Source organism: Callithrix jacchus, chromosome 10 (assembly GCF_049354715.1).
Source record: "Callithrix jacchus isolate 240 chromosome 10, calJac240_pri, whole genome shotgun sequence".
NCBI lineage: Eukaryota > Metazoa > Chordata > Mammalia > Primates > Cebidae > Callithrix > Callithrix jacchus.
The window spans coordinates 80,945,235-80,969,702 of record NC_133511.1 but is presented as its reverse complement, the minus strand read 5'-3'; the positions used below and the strand labels follow the sequence as shown (position 1 = coordinate 80,969,702).

Genomic DNA, 24,468 nt, shown 5'->3' with positions numbered 1-24,468 from the left:
AAGGATAAGCAGCCAGGCTTCCTGGTCTCTGCTTCTTTCCCTGGGGATGTGGCCACCGCAACTCACAGGGGACAGGGCATGAGGCCAGTGTCTACCTGTGGGCACTGATTCACCGGGAGCCACGCTTGACTTCAGAGGCACAGAGCCGTCTGTCCCAGGGGCAGTGGGAGCAGAGGGCGCCCCTGGCTCCAAGCTGTCTCACCTGAATGGCGCTGCCTGGAGGCTGCCCGCCTGGCACAGGACCAAGATACTGAGAGCCAGGAAGGGGGAGAACTTGCGGAAGCCCATGCCGCCTCTCTGTAAAGGAAGGATGACGTTACCACTGCACCAACACAGATCTAGGTTCCAGTCCTGCCTCTGCCACAACCGTCATATGACCTCAGGCAGGTTACTTCACCAGCCTGAGCCTCTGTTCCCTTCATTTGCAGGAAGGGTTGCTGTGAATCTCAATAGATACATTGCAGCGAGTGAATGGCTTGATAGAACAGATAATGGTGTCCTGAGGGAAGGGTAGGGAGAAAGGATGGATTTTAGTTCTGTTTTGTTGAAGGCCAGGCAGAAGCCACAAGCGCCCGTGCACACTAACCCAAACTTTTGCCCTGATTTATACTGAAACCAGGCGTGGACGCACCTTGCTGTAGACCTGCTCTCCCCTTGCGCCTGTCTTCTCGCCTTCTCCTCTGCTGCGCTTCGAGACAACGCGTGCGAGGGGAAGGCGGGAAGGGCGGATTGGAAAAGAGCGCTCATCTCTCAGTCTTGGAACTGAGGAAATTTTTAACATGCCAGTTACAGGTGTCTCGGGACTCTCCTGCAAAGCCGGCCCTGTGCCGGAGAGCACTTTAGCAGCAGATGCTGGACCGCAGCTGCCCGAGGTGAGCACCCAGGGTTCTAGTGGGCTAACTACACTGCCTCAGGTCTGGACCAGAATCGGAGGAAGGCTCGCCAGGAGGCGCTTCAGAGGAAAACTCAGGGTTCTGATCTCCCGGGAAGGAAACAGGATCCCGAAAAACAAAACAGCTCAGGGCGCTCCCGGACCCAACTCGGTAGAATCCTGCGCGCAGCCCGGCCCCAGTGCCACTGCCGCAGACCCGCCTACCTGGGCTCGCAGCGCTTCCAGCGCCCACGCTGAGCCCAGGCGATGCTCTGGCGCCTCTCGTAAGGGTAGGAGAAAAGGCCAGGATAACCCCAACCGCTCTCCTTCTCCGGAGCCTGGAAGAGAGCTAGGACCACCGCTGTAGGGTAAGACCAGATGGCGGTGGAGAGGCAGACAGGCAGATGGCGCAAACTGGGTGAACTAATCGAAGAAGCAGGTTATTAGAGTGAGCGGAATGGAAAGTTCCTCACCTGGAGACGCGAGTTTCAGGGCAGCGCGAGCGGCAGGTCCAACCGGGATGAACACCACGCCTGCCGTGGGCGCCTTCCCCACGGAGACCCCTGTTCTTATTGCAGAGATAGCGGGAGGGGGGTCCACCGGCACGCGCGGCCAATCCAAAGTGGCCAGGACTAGCCAATCAGAGGATCGACCGAGTTCGGATTGCGTCATAGTTCTCATTGCCCGCACTGGTACTCTGGAGCGGGGGCAGTCCGCCTCGCTGTCATTTTTTTTATTGAGGTCATTGCTTGGGAAGCTGGAGAGCCTGGGAGAGGACAGAGAGCTTTCAACTACCTAAGAGTCGGGGAAAGTTGAGGAGAGTTTGGCGTCACCTACAGTGAGGGACCAGAGCTTCTCTCACCTCCTTAGCTCCTAAACTTCCTGCCTCGCACTTCCTCCTGTCACGCCAGTGGGGAACCCGAGTCCAGTCACCTTAACCCCCAGCGAAGTTAAGCAGTAGTCCTAGGTTCTAAAGAGACCACAGCTGAAAGATTGGTAGGGAAGGGAAAAGGGAAGGAGTCCTCAAAAATTGATTTCTTTGGATCACCTGGGGTGCTTCTCTGGATATCCTCCGACCCCTCAAGCCCTGGCACCCTGGGCCCCCAAAGAAGGCTGTTTTGGTGCCAGTCTGGCAGCCAATCCTTCTCCACCTCAATCCTCTGGGATGGGTAGGAGTGGAAGAAAGGACGAGGAGAGGACTAAACTGGCACTGCCTGCATACAAGGCTCAGCATCCACCTCCTCCCCTTCCCCTGTATCCACAAATCCTTGACTGCGGGTCCAGCAACCCCCTATGCCAGGACCCTCCACTGCCACGCCGAAGTTGGCTTACATAGCTGCACTGCGACTCTGCCCCCTGTTTGCCAAGCTGCCTGGTGGGGATGGTCTATGCCCGGGTCTCTACTGCTCTTGCTCCACACCCCTGCCCCACTTCACTCAAGCGCCTGAGAGCTGAGCACTCTGGGGTCTCTCTGCCACCAGCGGAGGGAAGAGGATGCTGCAGCCGAAGGATCAGTCTAAGAATTTTCACACCCGTTCCACTCGCGACTATAGACCAGCTGGTGCGAGCATCACCACTCACATGGCTGGACCCCCGCCACATGCTCTGCCTTCTGCATTCACAGACAGTCCCGCAGACAGCCAGCACTCACCGGTACAGACGCGCCCTCACCAGCCTCTCGCAAAGGGCGCGCGCACATGAACCCAAACCAACCACACCCAGACCCGAAAGCAAACCCGTGTGTTTCTGTTTTCAAAAACAGACGTGTTTTATGCAAATGGAGGTACATACTGTCCCCCAAACACGCATACCTACACATGCACATCCACGCACACGAACTCAGCCTATCCATTTTTTTAAAGAGTTTTTCTAATTGTGCTTTAGGTTCTGGGTACACATGTGCAGATCATGTAGGATTGTCGCATAGGTACACACATGGCAATGTGGTTTGCTGCCTCAATCGTCCGTCACCAACATCTGGCATTTCTCACCATGTTATCCCTCCCCGACCTCCCCACCCCCACCCCGCTGTCCCTCCCTTGGCCTCCCTCAACTGACCCCAGTGTGTGATGCTCCCATTCTGTGTCCATGTGTTCCCATTGTTCATCAACAGCCTATGAGTGAGAACATGCGGTATTTGATTTTCTGTTCTTGTGTCAGTTTGCTGAGAATTTTGGTTTCCAGATTCATCCATGTCCCTACAAAGGACGTAAACTCATCCTTTTTTTAGCTGCATTGTATTCCATGGTTTATATATGCCACATTTTCCTTGTCCAGTCTATCATCGATGGACATTTGGGTTGGTTCCAGGTCTTTGCTATTGTAAACAGTGCCTCTATGAACATACTGTGCATGCATCCTTATAATAGAATGATTTGTAATCCTTTGAGTAATACCCAGTAATGGGATTGCTGGGTCAAATGGAATTTCTATTTCTAGGTCCTTGAGGAATCGCCACACTGTCTTCCACAATGGTTGAACTAATTTACACTCCCACCAACAAGTAAAAGTGTTCCTATTTCTCCACATCCTCTCCAGCATCTGTTGTCTCCAGATTTTTTAATGATTGCCATTCTAACTGGCGTGAGGTGGTATCTCAATGTGGTTTTGATTTGCATGTCTCTAATAATCAGTGATGATGAGCATTTTTTCATATGTTTGTTGGTCTCATATATGTCTTCTTTTGAAAAGTGTCTGGTCATATCCTTTGTCCACTTTTGATGGGTTTTTTTTTTTTTCTTGTAAATCTGTTTTAGTTCTTTGTAGCTTCTGGATATTAGCCCTTTGTCAGATGGGTAGATTGCAAAAATTTTTTCCCATTCTGTTGGCTGCCAGTTCACTCTAATGATTGTTTCTTTTGCTGTGCAGAAGCTCTGGAGTTTAATTAGTTCTCATTTGTCTATTTTGGCTTTTGTTGCCAATGCTTTTGGTGTTTTAGTCATGAAGTTCTTGCCTACTCCTATGTCCTGAATGGTTTTGCCTAGGTTTTCCTCTAGGGTTTTTGTGGTATTGGATCCTATGTTTAAGTCTTTAATCCATCTGGAGTTAATTTTAGTGTAAGGTGTCAGGAAGGGGTCCAGTTTCTGCTTTCTGCACACTGCTAGCCAGTTTTCCCAACACCATTTATTAAACAGGAAATCCTTTCCCCATTGCTTGTTTTTGTCAGGTTTGTCAAATATCGGATGGTTGTAGATGTGTGGCATTGCCTCCAGGGCCTCTGTTCTGTTCCATTGGTCTATATCTCTGTTTTGGTACCAGTACAATGCTGTTTTTTCTTAAGGAAAGCCGGGTTCTTGCTCCCGGGTTCCAGGAGAAGATCCCAGCTTTGGCAGAAAGGGCTAGGGAGGGAGCTGGGGGTAGGGGCGGTAGCAAGAAAGTAAGGGAGCGCCACTCACCACTGCCCCCGCCCGGGCCTCAGGTTCACTTTGCCACTTGACAGCAGCTCTCCTAAATGAATCCACCAGCACCCCCTACACTCCAGGAGAGTGTTCTGGAAACCTTGCTGGAGGCTGCGGGGCAGGAAGCAAAGCCAGAGGCTAGCAGAATCTTTGCAGGTGGTGCTCACTGTTTCTGCGGGTCAGAAAGAAGTTCAGGGGATGTCTATGTAGGCCCTTTGGGTCCTTTTCGTGTGGCAGGATCCAGCTGGTGGAGCTAAGGTAGGAAGACCGCTAGCACCTGTGCAATCGAAACTGCAGGTAACGCTCACGAAGAATCAGGACCGCTGACTCAGGCAACTGCTGTAGAAGTAGCTCTGGACTGTGGTAGACTCAAAATAGGGCAGGAGGACTTCCAGGACCTGTGTAGTAGCACATCAGGAACTGCAGCTTTCTAAGGAGTATTTCTACATAATAGGAAGGTTATCTACAGCTAAACTGTTGGACTTGGTTTTGTGGTTTTTGTTTTGCTTTGTTTTTCAATTTTTAATTTGTGAGTACATAGTAGGTGTATATATGTATGGGATACATTAAATGTTTTTATACAAGCATATAATGTAATAATCACATCATGGAGAATGGGGTATTAGTCCCCTCAAGCATTTATCCTTTGTGTTACAAACAATCAAATTACACTGTTTTAGTTACTTTTAAATGTACAATTGTTATTATTGACCATAGTCACCCTGTTGTGCTAGCAAATAGTAGGTCTTATTCATTCTATTTTTTTGTATCCTTTAACCTTTCCCATCTCCATCACCACCACCTACTATCCTTTCTAGCCTCTGGTAACCATCTCTACTGTCCACGTCCATGAGTTCAATTGTTTAGGTTTTTACATGTTGGGCTCGCTTTTGGATGCAATGAGGGACACCAAGGCAGCTGTCACTTGGAAGCCCTTCCTCCCAAAGCCCTGCAATTCTAGGGGAGACTTCTGTCTCCCTCTCCTCAATTCCAGCCTGGAAAAAGGGCTGCCTGATGGAAAGGCAAAGTTGGGAGATGCTATCTGCATGGGGCCTGTGCCCCCTATCCTGCTTCTTCCTTGGACACACCACCCTCTCTGAGATCTAGCAGAAAGGGTAGCCCAATAGTTCTGGGCAGCACCACTCTTCACAGAGCCCTTGAGCCAGCCTAGCAGGAGAGACAAGAAAGTTGAGTAGGAGAGAAAATCTGGAAGGCCCCAGCCCCTGGCTCCCCAGCCTGCCAATGTTGTCAGTGGTGCAAGGTCCAGGAAGCAAGCTGGGAGCTCAAGAGGAGTCATAATTGGTGTTTGGCCTTCCAAGAAGCCCAGCAATAGTACTTGAAGGGAACTTTGAACCTTTGGAACTGGGGCTCAAAAGCTGGCACCATCTCCAAAGGCCAGGTCTGTGTCACTAGGACTTTTCTGAAGTGTTGGGACAGATGGCCATACTGTCGTAGCATGGCACAATTCCCGGGCTAGGCACTCTGCTTCACAGGCACACATCGGGTGGCCCACAACCCAGCAGCACACAGCTCCTGCCTTGGGCAGATTTGGCGGTAGTTGCTATTAAGGCCGCCAAGACTGGAATCCCTGTGCTCTGCTCTGGGAAGAGTGAGTGCTTTACCAGACACCAAGGGAATTTTAGCAACCTAAACACAAATATAACCCATTTGGCAAGCTGGTTATCTTCTTGAGTGTCTCCATGGGATTAGCGATTTTAGTTTGAGCACCCAAGATTACCTGACCTAGTCTTGTTCCTCCACTAGCATCTTTGCACAGTGCTTGGCACATCATAGGTCCCTGCAAATGCTCAATGAGGCAGAAAGAGCAAGGCAGTGAATAAATGAACAGTTCATGGGTTCATTACCCTAAAAGTCAGACAATAAGTTCACCCAAGTTAAATTGGGCTGTAGATACAATTTACAGCTATTAGATGGAAGGGCAGATTGTTTATCCAAAGGCCCACTTCTTTTTATTTTAATAAAAGTTATCAGTGTCTTTAGTGAAAACTTTCTGGAATCTAATGTGAGAGGAAATAGTGAGGGCTTTATCTCTTTGGAAGTCTGCCAGTTTGCAAAGCAAAACAAGGCAGTTTTCTTCAGCCCATCTTTGTATGATATTAGTGAGTGAATGGGAGGAAAAGTTAATAAAATAATTTATTTTTTAAATTGAGAAAATTGCATCTTGATTTCCCTGGAACTGTTCTGAGCCTCAACCAACCAAACTACCATAAAGATTTACAGACAATAGTTTCCGAGGAATGTCTGGTGATTAGATTGTGTCTTAAATATTTTGATACTCAGTTTAAATAATCTTACAGTATTACTTAATACATTTTGAAAACGATGGTCTTAACATTTTAGGAACAGATTCCATGTACTACAGTTTTGAAGTTTATTTTTATTTATTTTAGCTTGTTTTTTGTTTTCTTTACAAATTTCCTAGAAGAAATGTTTCTTAGAAGAAAGTTTCATTCATTCAACAAGCATTTATTGAGGGCCTACTATGTGCCAGGCATTCTTCTAGGCACTAGGAATTCACAGTGAACAAAACAAAAACTCCTGCCTTCCCTGTGCTTATATTTCAGTGATGTGCTTACTTAACAAGAATTCTTGCAAATAGAACACAATTGCACCCATCCCTGCAAATAGAACACATCCTGCCCTAATCACATTCTGTCAATGTAGTAACATCATCTATCTGTTTGTCAAAAAGATATTCAGGGTTTACGTTATCAAGACTATATATATATTATCCCTAGCTGAGACACATTGTGTACTTTGATTACATTTCTTTGCATATATGTTTTACTTTGAGTTAGTAACTCCCTCTCTTTTCATCACCTTAATTTTCTTTCTGCCCATGATTTGTTTAGCCCTCTTCCTGGATCCTATTTGTTCTCATACATGGTTTACTCTCTCACGTCGGTGGAGCATATTTTCCACTATCTGATTGGTAGCTTTTCTGGGAATAATTCTAGGTTGGAAATAATTTTCACTCAAAATTTTGAAAGTATTTTCTGCTGTCTTCTATTTCCAGTGTCACTGTTGAGAAATTCATTTCATTTTCTCTTTTGTTGTTGCTGTTGTAAGATCTCTCTCTCTCTCCTCACCAGTTTGCTAAAATTTTATGATGATGTGCCTTGGTGCGAACTGTTTCTATTGTTTGTTCTGAGTACTGTGGGAACAGTCGCAATATGAAATTTCATGTCATTCACTTCAGGGAAGGGCTGTGGTTTTTTGCCTCATTTCTTAATTTTCTTCTTTCTCTCTCTCTCTCTCTCTTTCTCTGTTCAACTTTCTGGGAGGGTTTTTTTCAAGTGCATATTGATTTTTCTTCATTCTTTTGATCATATTTTTAATTTCTAAAAGCTTCTATTTTATTCCATGAATGTTACTTTTTATGGCCTCCTGTTTTATTTAAGGGGTACAGCATCCTCTCCTAGCTCTCTGGGGATATTAAATATAGGTTTCTCTTCTTGTTTTATTCTTTTCATATTAGAAGCTATTCTTACATTAAAGTGCTAATCAGATGATATGAATGGCAGAGTTGTCCACTGATGGGCCTGAATGTAGAGTGATTGGATAGTAAGTGATCTTGCTGTTTCATTGAGGGGAACCCTAAACTATCAGTAGCTATAAGTCTATTTATGGCTTCTTGTTTGGTTTAAGAGGATTCCTGCAATCTCCTATGGAGGGCAACAGGATGGAGGTTGAGTGGAGTACAAGCAGATGAGTAGGAAGCTGAGAGTCTTGCCATTCATTCTGGTAATCTTCCAGTCTTTTCTGGGACTAAGGAGGGAGAGTCATCTAACTGCATAGGATTTAAAAGGAAATCCCGGGTCCTGCAATCTCTCCTACTTTCAGTTCATCTTGTAATTCTACCAACAGAGGCAACCAATTGCTCAAAATCCTAAGCTCTTCTAGAGTCCTTTCTTCTTGATCTATTTCTCTACCTTACTAGAGTGTTTACTAGAAACATATGTCTTTATACTGCTTTCCCTTCTGCCAAGCTAGTTAGGAAGCCTGGCTAAAGGGTGGAAATATAGACAATCTTCACAGAGCCCTCTAATTTAAACTCAATTCACTGGGCACTCTACTTCAGCTGAGTCCCATTTTCCATCACAGGCCATCTGGCTGCTGCAGGCTGCTCTCCCCAAACCCCAGAGAAATAAAGATGCCAACATCTAACCTGCAGAAGTTCCTTCTAGAGAATATTTTTAGTGTTGTCTGTGCTTGCCAGAGAATGAGCAAAGCATAGTGGCCCAGACTCAAGCTGATCACAATAATAAATAGACTCAGGCGTGACGTCAAAAAATTACTCAGGTTAGGTTCCTCTGAGATGATTAAAATTCTCTCTTGGCTCAGACTCGCAGAACCCAAACTGACTCTCTCTCCCTGTCTGAGAGCGTTATTCCACACTGCAAAGAAGGTAGAAATGCAGGTCCTTAAAACTTCCATGTAAAGCTCCTGGGTGTAAAATCTGCTTCATTCAACACTCTCAGACAATGACAGTTCTTGCTAAGACAAATTCCCAGGTAAGAGAAATATACTCTAAGTGGTAAATGCACCTTTTTAAAAAGTCACTTTGCATGGAAACTCTCTTAAAATGCATTACACTCTCCTCTTAACCTTCTCTGGATGACTCACAGCCATCATCAAAGGAACATCAGTCACAGTGCTATGTCCTGAGTAAAAACCTGAGTTGGCTGGGCTGTTTATCGTCACTCCTGCTGACCCCCACCTGCCATGCTTTGGAGCTCATGGTCCACCATTTTTAGTTGTTCATTTCCTCCTTCACAGTCAGGATCTCAGGATCATGTTTTGGGATTTTGCTGGCTTCTTCTTTTTCTAATACCTTTGCCACTAGTCCCAGGCCCAGTCTACCTGAATATTCACCTTCTAAATTAATGCCACCAGGAAAACAATAGAAACATGCTCAATAGAACCGGCTGGAGCCAATCAGAAGGAAGGGAGGTTAAGGAGAGGATCTCGGTGTCTCTCCTATGTGCAGAGCTAAAGAAAGCTAAAGGGCTCTAATGCATTGAATTACATTTATTGCAGCTACTCAAAGGCCATTTTCCTGTCTTTTCTAGCTCTCACTATGGTCTATATAGAGGAAGTTTCTGAATAGGTGAGTGTTTCTTTTTATTTTAGACAGAGTGTTGCTCTGTCACTCAGGCTGGAGTGCAATGGCTTGATCTCAGCTCACTGAAACCTTGGCCTCCCTGGTTCAAGTGATTCTCATGCCTCAGCCTCCTGAGTAGCTAGGATTACATGTGCGCACCACCACATCCAACTAATTTTTCTATTTTTAGTAGAGATGAGGTTTCCCCATGTTGGTCAGACTGGTCTCGGACTCCTGACTTTGTGATTTGCCCGCCTTAGCCTCCCAAAGTGCTGTGATTACAGGCGTAAGCCACTGTGCCCAGCCAGTGAGTGTTTCTGTAGTTTCTTTCACTGTTTCTATTGTGTTAAGGAAGTTTGAGAAAAACTATACATTTAAAAGAGGGTTCTGCATAATAATGCTATCCAATAGAACTTACTGCAATAATAAAAATGTTCTATATCTGCACCACCTAGTATAATAGACACTAGACACATGTGGCTCTCGAACATATGACATATAACTAGTGTAACTGAAGAGCTGAATTTTTTATTTTATTTTTAATTAATTTGAAAGTAATTATCTATCTGTGGCTGGTGGCTACTCTGTGGGACAACACAGGTCTATAGTATAATGTAGTTGTTGCTAAATGCAGATTGTGGAGTCAGACACTGTTTTTCAAATTCTGGCTCCCACATTTATTAGCTATGTGACCAGAGGCAAATCACTTAAACTTTCTGAGTCTCTGGATCCTCTTTTGTAAAACAGGGATAATATTGTTACTTAATTTTTAGGGACGTTGTGAGGATTACATAAAGTAATAATCATAAAATTCTCAGAACAATGTGCAGCTAATAGTAAGTGCTATATAAATGTTAACCATTATCTTACTTTGGATTTCTCCAGAAGCAGATGCTAAGACAAGAATTTGAGTACAAATCATTTCTTTGGGAGTCTCATTGGTAAGGAAACAGGGAAGTGAGACAGAGAAGAAAGGCAGCCTTTGTGGAGTATGATCATGAGCAGGTTACTGGTGTAGGCAACTGAGGTCTCATCCTGTGGAGACCCTCTGGGACACTGCAGAGAGCATGTATCAGAATTATCCCACCCAAGGAGTGATAAGTTATTTATCCACCAACTCCTGTCTATTATTATTAAGGGATACTTCCCAGGGATGCTGATGCCTCAGCATATCTAGCCAGTCCTTCATGGCCAAGCTTCTGTGGCCAGAGAAAATGCCTAGGCAGAGAATCATAGGTCTTATAACAGAGAACTGTGGGTACAAATAGGAATTGGAAACACCAGCAAAGCACCAAGACAGCCTGCTATAGCCCAGATTATTACTACAAAGAGACTGCCACTGCTTACTGATCCTCCCTAGAAATAGTCAGGAATAAGTTTCTCCATCCATATCGTGTTGCAAAAGATTAGCCAATAGACTGTTATATGATGATGTGACCTCATTGGCTAATCCAGCCCACCTTATTCTTAAGGCCTTTCCCCAGAGTATCTACAAGGCCCTTTGGCAGTCTTAGTGCCAGTTATCTTCAGTAGTTCTTTAATCAGTAAGCAAACACACAGAAAACTCAATGTTCTCTATTCTCTCACAGCAATATATCAGAACCCACACAGAAGCCCACAGCTCAAAGGAATATAGAAAAGACTTGTTGCTAGGGCTGGATGAAGGTTGGGGGAAGCAAAGGGAGTATCCCAATCCTGATTTATAAGTTTTCATGAATCAATCTGTTATTTCTTGTTGGACAAATCCTATTTTATCAAACCTAGCATCTTGAAAATTTCCTTAGCCATGAAATTACTGATGAACTTCTTCTGTTTATTAATTAAGATAATTAAATTAGGTTTATTTATGTGGACAGGTATTTTTAATTCTCTTTCTTGATGAGTTAAAATTAAATTTTCATAAGTTCTCCTGAAAGGAGAGAGGATCATGGGAGATGGCAGTATGACTATTAACAATAATGATAATTATTAACATTTGGTGTTGTAATAATTTGGGTGCTTAGTTGCATATAAGGACAGGATATTGGGAAGCTTACAGATTTTTTTAAAAGGCTAGGGAGTCAGGTCTGAATCCCACGTGGTCAGGAATAATACATCCAGGAAAACAAACCGCACCATGGAAATGATCTGGTAGGAAGTCCATTGTTGCTCACCTGGAGAAGTTTTGAATCCAAGTGACTTCCCATAATATCCAGTCTCCTCTCAGACAGCCATCATATTCAAGTGCTCACTTTTGCCTTCCACGTGTTCATGAATGCCTCTGATTTCCAGAACCTAAATCTGTGTGGAACTCTAGCTTCAAGGGAACCTAGGAAATCAAATGTTGAATTTTCTAGCCTCTGTAGAAAGGCTTGCAAGAAACCTTTGAATAAGTATTGAGCTAGCCACATACAGCTTCTTGTGGATGTCTAATAATCCTCTCTAACTGTTTCCAATAAAGGAATTTTTGTTTTTTCTAGCCAAATCTGACCCCCACATCACACTTTTTTCCATGATAATAAATGGTAGCGCCAATAACTTCCTTTTCCCTTATCTATATTCAATCCACTAATATGTCCTATTAACTTTACTCTTCCCTACCCCCAAACACATCTCAAATTCATCACTTTCTCTCCACCTCTATTGGGGAACCTAGACTAAAACTACCATCATCTCCTGCCTGGACAAGTGCAATAGTCTCATAACTAGTCTCCTGGTTTTGACTGTTGCCCAAGTAATTTCCTCTCCACATAACCCTTAGAGTAAAAGATTATGTTGAGTCACTCTCCTTCTGACAAATCTCTGTATAGTTAGGATAAAAAATTAAATCCTTTTCCTACACCAAATAATTTCTTATGTGGTCTAGCTCCTCTCTATCTCACCAGTATGCTCTTATGCCAGCCTCTCCTCACCCATATACTCACATTGGTATTTTGAAAAATGCTATAACTGAAACACCAAGACCTTTCCCAGTCCAGAGCCTTTGCACTTGTTGGTTTCTCATTCTAAAAAGCTTTCTTTCACCTGTCAATCCTACCTTCTTTGGCACCACCCCAACACACACACCATACCATCACTCTTGGTAGCTGGCTCCAAAAGCACTGAATCACTGAACCGTGATCCTGAATCACTTTTTACTGTTCAGCTTAAAATCAGTGTCATCTACTTAAAAAGACTTTTGCTGCCCACCTATCTTAAAAAAGTCCTTTCAATTTCTTTACGACATTAACCTGTTTTACTTCCCTCACAAAACTTAGAACTCTCTGAAATTATCCCTGAAATGTATTTATTTGAATATTATTTGTCTTTCCTCACTAGAATATAAGCTCCTTGAGAGACAGCTCCTTGAATACCTTGTTCATCACTGTAACCCCAGTACCTGAAAGAGTGCCCAACATAAAGCTTGGGTTAATAAGCATCTCAAGTCTGATGGAAGCCTATGAATGCTTACTCTGCAACTTGACACAATCCTTACAACAGCCCTATGAAGTAGACACTGTTACCCTTGCTTTCCAGTTGAGAAAACTGAGAATAGGGAAGTTAAGTCTGGCCAAATGTCTTATTAGTAAGACAGGGTTTAAGTATAAAGCGGTCAGATTTCAGAGGCCACACTTTCAATATTTATGTTCATTTGCCTTTTTCATAGCAACTGTAGCTCTTTAAGAAGAAGCAAGAAGCTCTTGATAAATAGCCACCTCAGCTCAATCATGTCAAACATATCAAATTCTAGGCAACCCCAACCATCTCTCCAGGTGCCCAGCCATAATCACTACAGAAGGCTCTTGGGGCCAGGTGCAGTGGCTCATGCCTGTATTTCCAGCACTTTGGAAGACCAAGGCAGGCAGATCACCTGAAGTCAGTAGTTCAAGGCCAGCCTAGCCAATATGGCGAAACTTTGTCTCTACTGAAAATACAAAAATTAGCCAGGCATGGTGGTGGGTGCCTGTAATCCCAGCTACTTGGGAGGCTGAGGCAGAAGAATCACTTGAACCTGGGATTCAGAGGTTGCAGTGAGCCTAGATGATGGTACTGCACTCCAGCCTGGGTGACAGAATGAGAAAGAAAGAAAGAAAGAGAGAGAGAGAGAGAGAGAGAGAGAGAGAGAGAGAGAGAGAGAGAGAAAGGAAGAAAGGAAGGAAGGAAGGAGGGAGGGAAGGAGGGAGGGAAGGAGGGAGGAAGAGAGAGAAAGAGAGAGGAAGGGAAGGAGGGAAGGAGGGAGGAAGGGAGGGAGGGAGGAAGGGAGGAAAGGAGGGAAGAAAGAAAGAAGACTCTTGGAAAGCTAAATCCATTTGGAGGACCAAATTTAGTCTTGTCTGGGCCATCACCATCCTTTGGTCATCTCTTCAGGATATCTGTGACAAACACTGTAGAAACTTTCAGAGTGGAAGTCTCCAGTCCCAAAATCAGAATCCAGGATCTCCTTGGTTGACTACTTCTCTGACCCATCCACAGATTGGATGGGTTAGAGATATGTCTGTCTTCCAGGATAGAATGAATGAAGGAACTATTGGTGCAGAAATCAGAACTAGTCAAAAATCTGGGCCCCAAAGCAACCAATGTGATATTCTAATTGAAACCAGGTAAAATCCTAGGAGGGTAAAGATGCTGTGCAGATTTCCATCCAGAGATGAATAGTGTCTAGAACAGTGCTTGACACATAGTCACCACTCAGCAAATATTGGTTACATGAATAATAGTGGTGCAAAAGCTTTTTTTTTTTTTTTTTTTTTTTTTTTGCTGCTGTTTTACTGAATCCTTGTTGGGTTCAGATATCAAAGTCTGTGATTTGGAGTCAAGAAGAAATTAATTGTTCTGCCAAATTTAGAGGGAAGAAAATTTAAAGTCCCCTTAGAACAGTCTGGAAGGGATGAGTGAAAGAAAGTAGGAGAAAGTAGAAACAGCAGAAATCTAAGAGCTTACAGAGGTGAAGAGCAAATGAGAAACTTGCCTTGGTAGTTAGGAATGAGATGAGGATAAAAACATTGAAAAACCAGAAATGCCTAATATGAAAAGTTAGTTTTTTTACCTGGTAAGCTGTGATGTGACTTTTTCTATAACCCCCATATCTTAAATAAAATTGAATATAATTTTTTGTGTTTTGTTAAACTGGACACTTTTGAGAAATGAAGGAAAGAGTTGAGTTTTGTCAGCACACATAAAAACTAAAGCCCAAAAGCTATAAAGCATGAAATAAGGATTTAAGCTGACCCTATCTTGTAAGGGGTTGGTAAAGTTCAGCTTGCAGCTGAGCTACACTAGCATCAGGACAGCCACTCAGTGATGCGTTTCTCAAGGTTATTGCTTTTCATTCAGTAGAAATGAGAATTATTTATTCCCCTTATACCCTGTGAGATTTCACTGGGGGTTGTTCACTGAAACATTTTCATATCATTGCATCAACCCTCTTGAACTCACTGTGCCTGCCCCCAGCTCAGCCTGTGACTCACAAGTACCCTGCAGCAAAAGAAATCCAATAGAGGGCAAATCCCTCACCTTACCTTCCTTTTTAAGACCTTTGATGTTCTCATGTGTCATTTCATAATTGGGATTGTCAATTAGTTGCCTCATCTCTGGTCCTCACTTTCCTCTCTCCCAGCTAAACTCAACCTTCAGCCCACACAATGGAATTGAACAAAATGAGGTAACAGTTTTCTGTGTGAGTCACTCTGGGCAACTCTGTTCAGAGAGCACTGTGAGGTGAGAAGCCAGTGCCCAGGCAAGTGTTTCAGCCGTCCAAGAACTGGCTGGCAGCCCAAGAGACACTCTCACCTGATGACAGACTATCGGGTGAGTCCTGGAGGAAATGGTTCCCAACAGCCGCAGAAGGAGTCTCTTGGCTCATGCACAACAATGCTCTTCTCAATTAAAAATGTTGTCATTATTCACACTGCAATGTAAAATCCTTTTACACCGTGATCACATTTCTACAGGCTTTCATCTACTCTGCATATTAAAGACAAGACCGTTCCATGAAATGATGACATCTCTAAGTTACTGTTCCACCCAAGCAGTCCTATATAATGAACAGAAAAAGGTTTGCTGGCCCTCAAAGGGCAAACACAAGGAGAAAGATTTCCATGAGCTATTTCTCTTTGCTGAGCACTCAGAGGAAAACTGCAAGTGGTTATAAAAAGGCTTTGTTTTCTACACGACTTTTAGTTATTTCCTAAAATTTTTCTGCTTATTCCCAGAGTAAGTCATCTCTTAGATGCTGTCAGTCAGACAGGTTGGCAGCCAAGCAGAGATGCTCAGAGAGGTTTCCAACTAATGTGGCCAGCAGAAAACTGCCAAAGAAGCAGGGCTCCTTAGGATAAGTAAACTGGAAGGTATTTTGGGGATAAAAATAAATCCTTTTGAAAATGAAAGATGGAGAGATGCTATATATACAAATTGCCCTGTTCTGAACAATGTCGTCACTAGGACTGTCCCTGGAGACCAATGACGCAAACCAAGATGTTCTCAGACAAGCTTTGATGGTCTTTTTCTCTATTCTGTTTCCATTTCATTCTTACAGGACTTGCCATGGGGTTCTCATAAGATTTCACATTGGTCATAATCTAGGTGGCCCTGGACTGGGACCTTTGAGTTGGTGACATCAAAATAGGAATTAGGAAAAAGCAATTTAAATGAAGACATGGGCAAAAGAGAGTTGGGTTTTACAAGGTAGTGCCTAAGTGGACACTGCCTCATATTTTTAATTCCAGAAGCCATCAGCACTGAATGTCAGTTCTCATTAGTCAAACACAATGATCAGGAATCCACAAAGGGAGGGACCACTCAAGAGTCTGAAATAGTTCAAGTCATAGAGTATGGATCTCACCCCAACACCCAATCAGAAAATTGGGAGAACTGGAAGCCAAAATTCCCCCTCCCACTGTGGAAGGTTGAAAACCAGAGTGTTGGAGTTCTGTCCTGATGATGGAGCAGAGAGCTAGGCAGCCAATTAATGAGGGCCAGTACAGGAATTCAGTGCTAAGTATTGGGTCATAAGAGAAGTAAGGAAAGTATTAATTCAGTGCTATATGAGGATCCTGGGACACTGGCTCCTAGTAATCTAGTTATAACTATTAGCATAAAAGAAAAAAAATCAGTGATGTGAAGAGAGTGCCTAAAAGAGCTCCAGCAATATAGCTAAGCAGCTGGCAAGTGGTCTGAGTAGCATCGCAATTCCAGGCTTCCTAAGGTGGCAGTATAGGCACTGGCAAGACATTCTGCTGTGGCGAAACTATTCTACCATGGAGGATTCACAATTAAAATAGGCAAACAGGAAATACAAGACAGAGGCTAACAAAAGGTTTGTTGTTGTTGTTGTTGTTGTTGTTGTTGTTGTTGTCTCTTCTGAGACAGAGTCTCCCTCTGTTGCCCAGGCTGGAGTACAGTGGTGCAATCCCTGCTAACTGCAACCTCTGCCTCCCTGGTTCAAGCAATTCTCCTGCCTCAACCTTCCGAGTAGCTTGTGTGTGTCACCACATCGACTAATTTTTGTATTTTAGTAGAGACTGGGTTTCACCATGTTGGCCAGGCTGGTCTTGAACTCCTGACCTCAAGTAATTCACTCACCGTGGCCTCCCAAAGTGCTGGAATTACAGGCGCGAGCCACCATGCCTGGCCGGTTTTGGTAATTCTTAAAGCACTCAATGGACAACACTCAAGCAACTCTAAAGACTACAGAGCTCATGGTTGAATTTCAGATAGCTAAATAGGCAGTTAGCAGTTGTTGTAAGTTTTCTAAGTCTTGCTCATTCTTCCCTCTTCCACCCTCCATCTCAACTATTTTGTCTACCATTAAAGCACATTAGACACTGGGCTGGGCAATGCAACAAGTGTGTGGTCAATATCAAATAAGCCATTCAATAGCAAAGCCTTAAAACAGCATGGCTCGATTATTTCCCAAGGCATGCAGTTCCTCTGAGTCAGGATCATTTTGATAATAATAATAGAAAAAATAATAGCAAGTGAAGACAACATTTATTTCAAAATTTCCATGCACCTAAGAGCCATACATATGAATGACAATGCATGATTATAAAGCATGCATATTGTATGTAATAAATATGTTAGCTAATTATAAATGATTTCCATTTTCATATAGTTTATCCTTGCCAAATAAAACTGTAAAAAAAAAGACACCCTTCAAATGCTGTTAAGGAGTAATACCTGAATGAAGTTGATTTAATGGAGTCTTAGCTCCTACATGTGTTCTAATTGAATAGACTATGCCATCTGCTTACATACCCATATATGTCCAAGAATAGTGAAGATCTTTATTTAATGTAAATTATTGCAGCTTATTAACACAGTCTAGCTAAACCAGTCCTATAATTTATTGTTTTTACTTGTTATATTCATATATAAATTCTCAAAGGATATAACTTAGTGATGTTGGGTGAATTTCACTGAATGATAGCTCAAGCACCTGAAATATTGACTAAGAAAACTAATTTATCAATGCTGGTAATCAATTTTAATATATTAATTGGTTGTAATATAGGATTCTCTGGTTCAAAAAAAAGCAAGTAAAAAAACTTTCTTCCATTTGCAAATACCAGTTAATAGAGCTCTACTTTTCCTTGGATTTCTTCTTACAACCTACCACCTCCAATCCTCATTCTTTCCTCATAAATGAAATGTAAAAAGTACCTACAAAGCATAGAATCTGTGTTAAAGGATATTCTTGCTTGTTTTAAGTCCAAAATTAAACAGCTTTGAATCATTAAAAGGTACATAAATTCAAATGTCCTGTTCAAACTAAGAAAATGTTTACATTTCTCTATGTTCAAGAAAAAAAAATAGTCAAGAGTGTACAGGTGGGGTAAAAATCATTTCCAGTAGGTTATGTGATTTAAGTTATAGAAGTGAACCAGGCAATTAAATTAAATGTCATGGACAGTAGGTTTTTTCTTTTCCTTTTAATTTCTAATATGTACACTTTGTAAGAAGATAAATCCATAGTGTGATAATTTGTCCACTGGGTCCATCAGACACTGGAGACAGCTTCTTAAAAATTGTAAGCCTTTTAAAGCCAAATTGCCTAGAGCATTTTGTGTGGCAGGCACTTTGCTAGGTGCCTTAGGAATGCAAGAAGTATAAATGTTTTATGAGAATTCATGCTGGAAATGTATTCTTGATTATTCCTGTGGAATTTCTAGGCAGAAAAGAGTCTAATGGGGTATAGGTCTGGGGCAAATCACCATTTTCTCAACACAATTTCCTGAACCTTTGCCAGATGCAGTTCTATGATTTGAATGTGTCCCTCAAAGTTAGTGTGTTGGAAACTTAATCCCCAATGCAGTAATGTTGGGAGGTGGGGCCTAATGAGGGGTGATTAGACCATGAAGGCTCTACCCTCATGGATAGATTAATGCTGTTATGGTGGGAAAGGGTTCATGATTACAGGAGTGGGTTCATAATAAAAAGATGAGTTTGGCCTGCTTTTCTCTCTCTTTCTCATCCTCTTTTCCACCATGGGATGACACAAGAAGGCCCCTGCAAGATGTCCTCCCCTCAGTCTTGGACTTCACAGCCTCCAGGACCATAAGCCAACAAATTTTTGTTCATTATAAATTTCCCAGTCTGTGGTATTCTGTTAAAACAACACTCAATTTATACATTATTCCCAGCTTCTTATGGCTATACCTATTTCTCACTGTTTGTATCCACATTTCCCTCAACCAACTACCCTTCACACAGTTCCCATAGTCACAGAGCCAGGTCACTGAAGCTGCCCTCTCTCCAACCACACACGTATAGATCAAATGACCCCCGTCATAGAGCTGATTGTGAAGGAAGGACCAGGAGGAGCTCTGCTTCTCCAGCAGCTTCCAGGAAAGAAGAGGCAATACAACCCAACCCAAAAATACAAGAGAAGTAACGCCTTATGGAATGAACTTAACCAATGGGAGGAGACACTAGAGGATGAAATAAATTCATCTCCTTTCCTCACTCTCTTTCCTACTTCACCCGCTCCAGTCTCTGAACCATGAGCTATTTCAAAGGTGCAGTAATACTGTATTTGGCTTTTCTGAAGCTCTCTTATGAGGCCAAGTCATCAGCTATGTTCATTATCTAGGAGTGGTGGCCAGCTCACTGACACATCCTATCGTGTTTGCCCTCCCTCCTTCCCTTGTGTCGCTTCCCATTTTCCCTTACTTCTGCTTTCTAGGGATTAAATTCTACTCTACAATGTTAGGATATAATTTTTTGCCTTAGATCCTGTTTTCTAGGAAACTCATACTAAGACAACACTGGCAGTGGCCCTGGAAGAGCAGACCTCATGACGGACTTCGAGTTGGATTGTCTGAAGGCAACAGAAGACTCCATTTAATTGGTAAGAGTACAGCTATGAATTCTGCCATGCAGGCCTCACAATTACTGAGGCTTCTTTTACCTGTGGTTAACTGGGACACAGAACAGCAGGAAATTGGATATCAAGGTTATCAAATAGTTGCTTCACTTAATTGGTATAATTTCATGGAGTTAACCTTGTTTAGGGTCCAGAGAACATTCCATTTAGGCTAGAAAGGGTAGCTATTTGTTCTTACTATAATCAATACATACTCTGAATATGAGCTTGCCTTTCCTGTTCAGCACCACTTCTCTTAGACTTAAGAATGCCTGATCTGTTGATATTATGTCCCATATAACATTGCCTGAAACAAAGATATCCATGTACCTCAAAGGAATTTCAGCAATTAGCTTTCTCTGTACCCATTCTCAGAAGTATCCAGTTTATGGAATGGTAAAATAGCCTTAGAGTTGATGGTAAAGGGTTTAGATAAGGTACCAACTCAGGGACATTCTGCAGCATTGGGGAGCTCTCCTGCTGGATGCAACATATGTATTAAATCAATAACTTACGTGTTGTGCTGCATCCTTAGTAGCTAGAAAAGACAACTAAGAAGTGGAAATAAGATTGTCACTTTTCACCATTACTCCCCAGGACCTACAGGTAGAATTTGATGCTTCCCATGCCCACAACCTTAGGTTCTGTTATGGATCTCATGAAATCTTGGTGGACAAAAGCAGACATTTGGACAATATGAAGGACAACTTGTTAAATGACAAAAACTAAAAGGTACTGATTGACTTCAAACTGGAAAGAAATTTCTAATGACATGTCATAAGGCCACATGAGCATTTGGATCAGTGGTTTGGGTATATTTATTGAACAGCTCATTTAGCATATATATGTTAGGACTCAGAAGACACCTTGGTTCTCAAAGGAAGGAATATTTATTTATCATCAGATAACTGATAGTCTTAGCACCAGACTGGAGTTCAGCTTGACATTTTAGTGAGCAACTTGAGGTCTAATGCTTCGGTCAATATCCTGATATTTAAAGATAATTGAGGCACCTCAATTTTTGTCTCTTTGGAAGATTTATTATTGAATTATATCTTTGTGTGCTTTATACACTTCACAATTCCATTATCAGGAGAATTATTTTTTTGGAGATATTTTATGTGAGCAATACACAGACAGGTCATCACTGACATCCCTACTTAAAGAAAGCCTCTGCATGTTATACCTATACATTCCTAGGATATCTAGAAGATGTTCTCCAGTAAGAGTTTTAAGGAAAAAATACAAAACTCTAATAAAAAAAAAAAAAAGGAGAACCAGGGAAGTTGTTTAAAATAAAGGAGAATTTAAAATGTTACTAGTAAACATTCACTAATAAAATATTCATAGAGACAGCTGTTCTAAGGACAAAGGTCTGTTTAAAGATAATGGATAGTGTTAATGCATGCAGTTCAATGGAACTTGTACCCTGAAGAATTACAGAGACTATACCAACAGCAAGATTCTGTTTGCAGAATAGGGAAAAATCCAGAAAGACCCAGGAAAAAGAGTAAACCAAGAATATATGTATCAAAAATCGGTTAGTGGACAGAAAACTACCAGGATGTCTAGTCTGTAATGTGAATTTGTAAAAGTAAAAATGTCTTCTACTTAACTTGCCTCAAAGTTTTTATTATTTATTTATTTTGTTTGTTTTGAGACAGAGTCTCATTCTGTCACCCAGGCTGGAGTGCAGTGATGCATTCTCAGCTCGCTGCAGCCTCTGCCTCCCAGGTTCCAGCGATTCTCCCGCCTCAGCCTCCTTAGTAGCTGGGATTACAGGCACCTGCCACCACACCCACCAAATTTTTGTATTTCCAGTAGAGATGGGGTTTCACCATGTTGGCTGGGCTGGTCTCAAACTCCTGACCTCAGGTAATTTGCCCGCCTCGGCCTCCCAAAGTGCTGGGATTACAGTCATGAGCCATTGCACACAGCTGCCTCAAAGTTTTTAACCCCATCTTCCTCCAGAATACAGTTTCTAACTTCGGATACTATCAACTGTGCTCAGAGATACAGTTCTGGTTGGGCTGGGTGTTGTAACTGTGCCCATGTATGAGAGTCAGTTCCCCATGTATAACCTTCCACTCAAAGGAAGAATACACAACTGTATTCAATTTTTTTTAATGCTTCTAAAACTCTTCACTGATTCTTAGCATAAAAAGCGTCCCCATAAAACTAGGCTGTTTTAAGGATTGGTCGACTCTGAGGAGGTAGCAGGTTATATATGAAGAAATTTTCAGAGATCCTGAAAATATGATTCTATTTTCTATCTGCAGCATTCTGGCACAGTTGCTGTGAATGCTGCCAAGTACTGTATTCATGGGGCAGAGCTATTCTCTGGGGATGACAGGGGGAGTTAGTTCTCTGTGTCGGTGAAGATGACACAACAGCTGGCAGGTGGCAACTGACATGACCACTCTGCTTGCCCCTTCAGATTTGTTCAAGCGAGAAGACATAAGAGACAAACATACACTGGCTAGCAATTCAAGCAAGGTCTCACTGAGCTGAGTATCTTGTTCTGGTCTGTTTACCAGGCTTTTCTTTGAAGCTTTGAAGTCTAGAAACTCTTTTTTTTTTTTTTTTTTTTTTTTCAGTGCACCAGGGTTGACCAGACTTGGGGAACTGACTCTCATAAATTGGACTCACCAAAACCTGACATACGTAATTTACAATGAAAGATATGCCTCCCTCTTTCCAAGGACCAGAATTTTATGCCACTTTTTGGAACTTACTCTTCTTCATATCAAGATACCTGAGAAGCCAAATTCATCATCAGGATCTTTCTTAGTGAGCAGCAAAAAACAATGTACAAGAAAGTTGATAGCCAACACGGATATTTCATCTCATCCTTGGCAAAGCCTGGTAAGATCCTACCCACAAAAGAGGATCAGAATCTTCTAGATAGTCTTTGTTTCCCTGGGATGATATTAAGCTGACACTTAAGATAAATTCTTATCTTCCTGTTTTCCATTTTATAGACTTCAGGTAGAATAATTCTACAAAACTCAACTTCAAACAGATTGCAAAATTTATGTTTATATATGCAAATATTCATTTATTACAAATATTATGTTCTTTTCCCTTGCAAAGAAGGGTAGTATTGTCAAAGTCACAATATTTGATGAGTAGGTGGTAATTTTGTGATAGGATAAATTCTAAAATAATTATCTGGATACAAGGTAGAACTGGTTTTAAAATTGCTGAGGTGAGTTGGGGAAAAGGGAATAATGACTTAATAAGATAATCAATTAGTTTTGCAATGGAGGGATGAACAGTCAGATTGAAGAGGTTTTGAGTGTTTTGGATTGGGCCATATTTTCCCACATGTTTTGACTCATAAATGCTGTTGTGGACTGAATGTTTGTGGGCCCCCCAAGATTTGTATGTTGAAGGTAGGGCCATTGGAGATAGCTGGGTTTAGATGAGGTCAGGAGGGTGGGCCCCCATGATGCATACCATAAGAAGTATATCAGTTCTTAATTGTGAGAAGCATACTTCTTATAAGTATACTTATAAGAAGAAAAGATACCAGAGTGCCCTCTCTTCTCTTTCACACAAAGAAGAGGTCATGTGAGCACATGGCAACATGAAGAGAAGAGGCCTCAGAACAAAATCTGCATTGTTTGCATCTTGCTCTTGGACTTATAGCTTCAGGGAGCAGAGAAATAAATGTTTATTGTTTAAGCCACCGAGTGTATGGTTTTTGCTATGAAGCCCAAGCAGACTAAGATAAATTCCATCTGCAATAAGATCACACACAAATATCTACCTTCCCTGAGTAATTTTTGCTATACTTTTTGCTGGCCCATCTGGCCACAAGCAGATCAATTCTTCACCACTATTCCCTGGCATAATGAGTCTGGAGAGGGTAGTGTTTAAATATACCAATAAGTAACTGCAAGTCTCTTTAATGGCATCTTGGAAATATTCCAAGAAGAAGCAGAAATGCCCTGGGTTCATTTATAGGTCATAATTTGTAATTTATCTCTGAGGTTTTTAAAAAGAAGTATGTATTTATATTCAGATTGATGGTCCAGCACCTTTAACCCTGACTAAAGAGGACTTGGAACAAGGAACAGGCTACTAAAAATCCTGTGGTGGATGTATTTCCTGAAAGCCTCTTTGAGCTCACCACTCTGAGGGGCTTCACCTAGTAAATCACTTACTCTATGGAAATTCATCAAAAAGACCAGACCATAGATAAATTTGTGGAAACCTGTGCTACAAATGAAATGTGAGATTGTTGTTTCTATGATTCCATAATAAGTTGTGTCTGTTGCACAAATACTTATGCCCAAAAATGTACCAGGTGCTTTGCAGAGTCTTTACCTAATTTATTGTTCAAAGCAAGCTTCTGTGTATGTATTATTATATCTAGTTTATAGATTGTAATACAAGGACTGGGAGAGATTAATTAGCTATCCAAAGATTATACATCTAGTATATGATGAAGTTAGGAAGAAACTCTTGGCCGGGCATGGTGTTTCACGCCTGTAATCCCAGCACTTTGGGAGGCTGAGGAGGGTGGATCACCTGAGGTCGGGAGTTTGAGGCCATCCTGGCCAACATGGTCTCTATTAAAAATACAAAAATTAGCTAGGCATGGGGGGCATGCCTGTAATCCCAGCTTCTTGGGAAGCTGAGGCAGGAGAATCACTTGAATCTGAGAGGTGAAGGTTGCAGTGAGCCAAGATCACACCAGTGCACTCCAGCCTGGGCAACAGAGTGACACTCTGTCTAAAAAAAAAGA

General features: G+C 42.3%; 1 protein-coding gene across 3 annotated transcripts in view; it reads right to left on the bottom strand.

The window, feature by feature from the left end:
• The window catches only part of CALCB (calcitonin related polypeptide beta), a 183,891-nt gene that overhangs the window by 68,851 nt on the left and 90,572 nt on the right, over window positions 1-24,468 (bottom strand). For 2 of the 3 annotated variants that reach the window (XM_035265912.3, XM_002754996.6), the window contains exons 1-2: window positions 1,345-1,415; window positions 203-297 (exon numbers count right to left, since the gene is read on the bottom strand). In XM_035265912.3, coding sequence (XP_035121803.1) covers window positions 203-288 — 86 coding nt within the window. In that variant the 5' untranslated portion in view covers window positions 289-297; window positions 1,345-1,415. Of the gene's footprint in view, window positions 1-202; window positions 298-1,344; window positions 1,416-24,468 lie in introns of those variants that run through there. The other variant, XM_035265913.3, reaches the window with a different exon arrangement.